We start from the raw sequence: 8,224 nt of genomic DNA on the forward strand, positions 1-8,224 counted from the left end.
ATTAACTGCTTAGTGTCGAAACGTGGTGCATTTTTGTTATATTAACTGCTTAGTGTCAAGACTTAATACGTTATTTTTATGTTAACTGGTTAATATAGAAACAATGCATTATTTCTATGTTAACTGCTTAGTGATAGCTTCAACAAAGCTAAAATAATAGAATTACAGCTGTATATTGTTCTAATATATAGTGTAACTTCTTTAAGTTAATTCTGTTTTTTATTCATAATATAAACTAAATATAGCAACATAAGAAAAAGTACAAAATTTCTTTGATGTAATAAACATATTTTTGAAGTGCATTGAATGTATGTTTGTTTTGCTAAAGAACGTAGTCTACATTTACATTGTATACAGATGGCTGATACAAATATTTATAAATAAAGATTATGTTTTCAACATATAATATTACTTAAATATGTCTAAATTATTACTTTAAAGAAATATTTGCTATAAGATAGGCTACAGGAGATCTCGGCTTGCCATCATCATGTACCTACATGGAATCAGACTTAACAGTTATAAGTCACAATTAAATAAATGAAAACATGTATATAACTGTGCGTGTGTGTGTGTATTGAAAAGTAACTGAATTACAAAAAGCTGCACCCTTTTTATAAATTTAAATTTAAAATCTAAAAATTTAAATGTCTAAATTATTACAGGTCAAATTATGAAGATTTGAAATTCAGTCACGATCTCTTTGTGTCTATTGTAAATTTGCATGTCTCTTTTGAATTTTTTACTAAACTCAAGTCATTTTGGATAGGCTATTTGACCCTGAAGTATGATTCTTTCTTAATTGTCTTAAAATACATCAATAGCGAATTTCAATCTGAATGATGAATAAATAATGTTGTTTTTTTCAGTTTCTAAAGGAGTAAATTATTTGAAAAATAGCTTTTTAGACTGACCAGAAATTGTTAAACAGATCTAGGTGTTATTCACTTAAAACGTTTATAGGCAGCTTATTAAAACTGCAATTTGTTAAAAATTCAGTGAAAAAATACCAATTTAATTATTTATTGTTCTTTAACCCAGTAAACAAAATGGTACCAAATTGAAGAAATCTCCTTCAGGGTGGAAATCCTTCTTCTCTCGAGGATCACAATCTGGGAACACTAGTGAGAAGGAGCATAGCCGAAGAGGATCTTTGAAGAATTATCGTAAAGGTAGCACTGGTTCTTTACAACACACAAGGCTTGCACTGCAGGTTGGTTGATTTCATTTTTTGGCTTATTTTACTTTTTTAAATAATTGTGTATCTTGATATCATAATGAATAGTTCATGGTATCTTCTTGTCAGCAAAGGCCATTAGTGATAAATTGTCATGACTCAAAATTTCCTGTGAAGAACTCCCAAGATACATTTGATTTTAATTTAATGGATGTCCTAAACTTTTAAGATCCTGCATTATGCTAAAATAACATAAAATTTAAGGACAACAAGGGATCTATTGGCTATTGATCTAAAGAACTCTCAAGATATATTTAATTTTATCTAATGGATGTCATAAAATTTAACAACAACAAGGAACCTATTGTACAGCTATTGATCCATCTAGGCTGCCCTTATCATCCAAATATTTATCAAGCCTTCTCTTAAAATTACTGTATCCACCACATGTGAAGATAATTTTTTCCAAAGGCCAGCCACTCTGTTAGAAAAATAAAGCTATCGTAGCTGAAGATGACTCCTACCCTACCAAAAATTTACATTTGTGTCCTCCAATCTTACCATTCTCACTATTAAGTACAAAAAAAATTATGATACGTCAACACTATCAATTTCCTTAGTAATCATAAAAACCTCAATCAGATTACCTCCAACTCATATTTTTTTCAAGACCAAACAGTTTCATAGATCTTATCTTGTTCTTACATGACAATGATAACCTTTCCATCCCAGGTATCAAACTAGTAACACAGTATTCCAATTGAGGCCTAACAAGTGACCTATACAATAAAATTATAACTTTTATAGACATATATTCAATATTCTGTAAATACAACCTAAAATCATATTGTCCCTACCACTAGCCAAAACGCACTGCTGATCAACTAGAACACCAAGATAGTTTTGTTCACTAACACTATTAATGTTATTCCCATCACATTATAATTAACAGCCATCTGCAATGTACTTGCCCAACTTTGCAAAGCAGTTGCCTCCTCTTCACAGCCAGCAAAACCCAACACAGCAAATTTATTGACTATTCCTTCATCTATGTCATTGATGTAAATCAAAAAAAGTAAAGCTCCTAACATTGAGCCTTGAGGTACATCTCTTGACATTAATACATTCTGACTGATTTCCATTTGTAACAACCCTCTACTTTCTTATATCTAGCCATCTTTCTATCCAACAAGACTTATTCCCACACCTAAAAATATAACTTTGTTTTTAACAAGCCTTTTATGTGGTGCCTTGTCAAATGCTTTCTGGAAATCCATATACATTATATCCATACTTATACCCTCATCTAAATAAGAAGTAACGTTTTTAAAAACTGTCAAAAGATTAGTAAGGCAAGATTTTCCCTTAGTGAAACCACGTTGATTATCCAACAAAATTTTCAATTATATTAAATGACTTTGCAAAACATCTTTTATCCTACTTTCAAAAACTTTTTCACCATGGATGTAAGGCTGATAGGCCTTTAATTGCTGGGACAATTTTTATCACCTCCTTTGAAAAGAGGAGTAACATTAGCCAACTTTCAATCTTCTGGCACTTGCCCATTATTTAAGGACTTGTAAAAAATATAGTAGCAAGTGATGACTTATCCAGTCCTTAATCTCCTTAAACCTTGGGGTAAATATTACCTGGACCAGGAGCTTAATTATTCTTTAAACTTCCCAGTTTCTTCTTAATAAGCTCCTAATTAATGTGATCATCTTATTTAGCCATGTTTCCATCTAGCAACTTTTCAAGATGAGGAATATTGTTTAAGTGTTATTGAAAATAAAAGTATAATTTAACAACCCAGTCATCTCTCAATAATTGAAAACGTGCCATCCTTTGTCATTCCTCAAAAACCCTACTCCAATTCCTATAAAGAAATCCTTACTGTTAATTTTTAAATCTTCAGCCAACCTTTTTATACACCCTTTTCAATTTCTTAATATCTTGTTTGACTAACTTTCTTGATCTTATTTAATCCTCCAAGTCTCCCATCATAAGAATAAATTTATAATAATGCCTTGTTTAAACTCTATCCCTTATAAACTTTGTTGTTCAAATGATTTTGGTGAAGGTCTTTGATTGTATGTTATGTAAAATATGTAATATAGGTTACTTTAAAAGGAAAAATACATTGTGTTGTTTCATCAGCAAACTTTGTGTATCAAATATATCAATGTACAAGATTGAAAATATATATATATTTTTCCGCTGATTTTTCCAAGCCCGTTCCCTTGGCTGTGGTTTCGCTAGATATATATATATATATATTGTTTGGGAGATTCTGAAAGTAATTTCCTTTTATTTTTAAATCTTCTCTTTTGTCATAATTTTAGAAGCATTCCTGCTTTCTTATCGTTTTTTTTTAACAATCCTTTTTTGTGTCAAATGATTTCTCAAAATTCACATACACTACATTTACACCCATACCCTTTTCTACTTTTGCCAGATACTTAGTTTTGTTTATATACCTTTTTTGAATCTTAAAAGTATTTTTCTTTTGTTTTATTCATAGGATAAAGCCATAACAGAAGCAAATGTGCCACATACGCATGCAAAAAAACTAAGAACTGTAAGGAGTGCAGAATCACTTATTTTATCCACACCAGGTGGTGGTTCATGTCGCAGCTCTTCTGTCATAGAATCCTTTGGCTCTGTAGGTTAGTTGTTTTTTTTATTATTATTTCTCACTTTGTTAGATTTTGTAAGTATTGTTATACTTTTTGTCCTGCTGTATTGGATTTGGACACAGGTGATGAACAGAGCAAAGACGGTGGATTATGTAGCTTTATGCTTAACAACAAATAAACAAATCTTGTACTTTAGTGAATATTATTAACTGTTTTTGAAATTCATTAGTTAAGGAAGAACATTCAGTAGAAATAGATGAACGTTTATTTTGGACGTATAAAATAAATTTTACTAGATATTTTTTTATCAACATTTTTGTCCTCAGTTATATGGTGTCGTCATTTACAGATTTTTTGTTTTCTTGAAATTCTTAAAAGGGATATTGGTATATTAACATTTTGGAAATATATGTAGTAGTTTGAACAGACCTTTCTATGACAGTGAAATTATTTTATAGTTAACTTTTTGTTTAAAATGACATATTTTTTTCTTTTTACTATTGCAGAAGGAATCCAGCAGCAGCATGATAAAGTTATTCAGTTGGAGCCCAATTCTTACTTACAAAAACATGTTCGCTCATCCTCTCATGACTCCTATTTTGAGCACGGTTCAGGTCAAAAAATACTCCCAGGAGACAGTATCATAGAAGATAGTAATACCATCAACCTAGTGAAAGCCAGACTTCAAAGTCTGGACAAGTACCCTGATAGTGACGAATCACTGACATCATTTGAACATGCATGTGATACTTATATGGATAGTGACACTTTTGTTAATTTTGATAGCTCTCAGTCACTTTTATCTACTAGCTCTCCTCAAGAAGAAGCAAAAGATTTGTCTCAGGAGTGTTCATCAAACTCCTACAAAGTGGCTCGTAAACAGAAACTTATAAGTTCAGACAGTGATGTATCCAGTCCAAAAGTGCAGAAGTTAAGTTTTAAACGCTTTCGACAAGCATTCAGTTCACCTTCATTTGACAGAAAAAGTCATGTTCCTTGTAAGGACAGTAAAAAAGATTCCAAATGGACGTGTCCTGTTAAAGATAAGGATCGAGATACCTTACGAGGAAGTTTTCGTAAAACAAAAGAAAAAATATTTCAAGTTTTGACTCCTGATTCTGTACATAAGAAGTTATATTCTGGAACAGAAAGTAAGAGTGGGTCTCCAAAAAATGAACATTCTGAACCTAATATAGATAAAGTGTCTAACATTCGTCCAGAATCAGATAATGAAAACTTGGAACATCAAAATGTGAAAGAATCTTCATGCTTGGAGGACTTTGAAGATGATGAAGAAAGTACCTATAAGGGCACTATAAATATGTATGAAAATAATTATAATTTATCCACTGAAAATCAAATAACAGGATGTAAAGAGGATGAGTCTGTTATAGTTGAGATACATACTTTTGATTCATATCTTCTTGTTGAAGACGATGAAGCCGTGGATGATAGTGTGAATGTTGTTAATGAAATGTTACAAGCTGTAGCAAAGAAAATAGAGGAAGAAAATGAAAGAGCTCGAAAAGCAGAGTGTGAGATAGAACAATCTAGAACTGAAAAACTTGCAGAAAAAGGAATTAGCAGTACATCTACATTATCGGAAACGTCCGTTGCAGTGAATGCTAATAAACTTTATAGAAATGTAGAAACAAATGAAATAAAACCTACCCTTGCTCTTGCTGAACAAGACAGTTTTTCTGATTCTGCTACTAGTGATAAAGATACCAGCTCAAACTTGGAAATGGCTTTAATAAATAAAACAGAAGAAGTAAATCCTCCTTCTGGCTGTGATAAAAAATATTTAGTTTGTGATGTTAGCAAAGCACACATAGAAAAACCAACAAACTCTGATAACATCTACCAGCAACAAATATATGCAGGGGAACAGGAATCTGTAACATTTGCCACTGATCATGATGACTTTGTTGACTGTAAAGTGGAAGATGTCTCAACTTCAGAAGAAAGTAACATGGAAGAAATAGATGTAAAAAATATTACTTCCTCACAAGAGCCTGATTCGGAAAGTATTATAACTCCACAGTCGTTTCATCACACTGATTTTCAAGAAGCGAGTTGTCAGCTTCAAGATCGGGTATCTTTAGAAACGGTATACTTGGATGAGCTGGACAAAACTGTCAAGAGTGGACCTGAAGAATGTTTAAATGAGTTGCATGTAATGAATGGAAAAAATGAAACTAGTCAGATAGATATAAATGTGGAATGTAAACCCTTTTCAAAAAATGGACAAAAGTTACGTGAAGTGTCTCATTTTTCTGCTAGAAATAAAGGTTTTATTAGAGAGGGCAACATTGCAATAGATTCTCACAACCTTAACAAAGATCAGGAAAACATGTCCCTGGTTGATGAGAATAGTTGTGCTACTGTTATTGATAATCAGATCCTTGGGAATAAAAACTATGAAGTTATTCCCTCCAAAAAACAGGAGGTGGAGGTTAAAAAGAATACCTGTGATTTTGTAGAGTTTCAGAAATCTCCATGGAGGCAGAATGGTAGGCTTTACAAAGCTGCTGAAAAGATGGAAAATTTAGAAATGAGTTCATTGTCTTTTCCTGAAAATGTTGAGTCTGGTATGGTACATAGTTATCCTAGATTTGATGACAGAGCATCTAAGAAGAGCATTCATGACAAAACTGAAATGAATGTTCTGACAGGTACTGAACATTTTCCACGGACATCTCTCACTTCTAAGTCCTCCCAGCCTAGTCTGTTCACACAACTCAAGGTGTTGAAACTCCAAGCTTTCCAGTCAACAGAACCAACCAAAGAATTAACTCCCTATGATCCCTGGTCAGACCCAATACTAGATAGTGTTGTTGATCCACAAGACATCTATGAAAAGCAGATTTTCTCACCTGCTTATAAGTCATTAACATCTGGAGACAATATAGATGAAATAAATTCAAACACTTCAAATGACTTTAGTATATACAATGATACAGTTGAAGAATCAAAATTGGATGTTCCAATTAATCGAAAAGAAGCAGTTACTCAGAAACTGTCAACGAGCTTGAATATGGTCAATTCTTCTTCTAGTAAACATATTGACAAGAAAACTTGCAAGGAACCAGAGAGTGTTAAGAAAATGGTGTTTGGATTAGAAGACCTTCCTAAGACAAGTACACTTGAATCACATCCTGCCAATGGAGAAAATATTTCAGTTTCATCTTCATCAGCTACTCTTCATCCACACTTACCTTCAACAAACACAGATTCAATCCCTGTTGGAGAAAATGAGAGTATAGACAGTGAGACTGTTAGGAGGGAAAGAATAAATCGATATAAAGAGGAACGAAGAGCTCAACTTAGAGAACGATGGCAATCTGAGAGTTTCAAAAAGGACATTCCTGACAAAAAACACACAGGAACCCGGTGGAGATCAAGTGTTCCACTTTCAAGAACAGTAACCAGTCCAGATGATCAAGTTTCCTCAAAAGTAAAGAGAGAGCGAAGTCAGAGTTCAGGAACAATAGAAGAATACTCTCAAAGCCAAAAAGAGAATAAACTTCATGTCAGTGATGAAGAAGAATTGAAATGGGTTCAGGAATAAAGAAAGAGGAGAAACTACTGTAAGACTATTGTAGATAGAACTGCTTTAGAGAATTCTGGAAGATTTAAACAGCGTCATTAACAAGGAAAGAGTTGTGTAGTGCATCATTATAGTCTGGTTAATCAGCTTTTTTAAATAAATGTTGAAGATGGAGAGTACTCTTGATAGAAAATACATTTCAGACATTGTGCCAAAGTAATCTCAAAACTAAAAATTAAATTACGATTTTAATATCTTAAAGCTAACAGTTTATTTCAGGGTTGTTCATCTGCTAGGCTGCTGAAGATCAAAGTGAAAGAGTTTCCTTGGATCTTACTAATAGCTAAGGAGTGTGAAAACATTGTGTTCACTTAGAACACACTAGCATTTTTTCATATATGATAATATTTCTTCATGTCATTTTGTTTCTCAAATAATACACTTTTTGCAGTATTTTTAGAAATGTAGCAAGTCATTAAATTCTTCTAATCTTTGAAGGTTTCAAAAAAAGTTGTTTCAGGGCTGATACAGTCTAAATCTTTTGAGGCTCAAACTTATTTTGAAGTTTCATAACACCCAGTAGTTTCAACTCTGGTTATGTGTAATATATTGTTGCTGTAAAATATCTTACAAGAATGGTTTTTGTTGTAAAGCAGAATTGTACAAGTGTATGTTATCAAAAGAGTTTATTACTAGATTGATCTGATTAATGCTTAATTTTCTTCTTGTAAAAGGCTGAAATTATTTGACACCTGTACGTACTTGTAATCATTCCATTTAAAGTTGTGCTTTATCTCTTCGTCAAATACTCTTTCTCACTTAGAAAATGACTGTTACCTGTTGGTGTTTCGCAATAAGGAT

The 8,224-nt window shown here is 32.4% G+C and overlaps 1 protein-coding gene across 1 annotated transcript in view; it reads left to right on the top strand.

Annotated features, from left to right (window-relative positions):
* Positions 1 to 7,737, top strand: part of LOC106470310 — a 17,345-nt gene extending 9,608 nt beyond the window's left edge. The window contains exons 8-10 of the mRNA XM_013930855.2: positions 1,042 to 1,213; positions 3,699 to 3,843; positions 4,320 to 7,737. Of these exons, the coding sequence (XP_013786309.1) occupies positions 1,042 to 1,213; positions 3,699 to 3,843; positions 4,320 to 7,384 (3,382 nt within the window). The 3' untranslated portion in view covers positions 7,385 to 7,737. The remainder of the gene's footprint in view (positions 1 to 1,041; positions 1,214 to 3,698; positions 3,844 to 4,319) is intronic.
* Positions 7,738 to 8,224: the final 487 nt, after the last annotated feature.

The sequence above is a fragment of the Limulus polyphemus genome, unplaced genomic scaffold, assembly GCF_000517525.1.
Source record: "Limulus polyphemus unplaced genomic scaffold, Limulus_polyphemus-2.1.2 Scaffold3935, whole genome shotgun sequence".
NCBI lineage: Eukaryota > Metazoa > Arthropoda > Merostomata > Xiphosura > Limulidae > Limulus > Limulus polyphemus.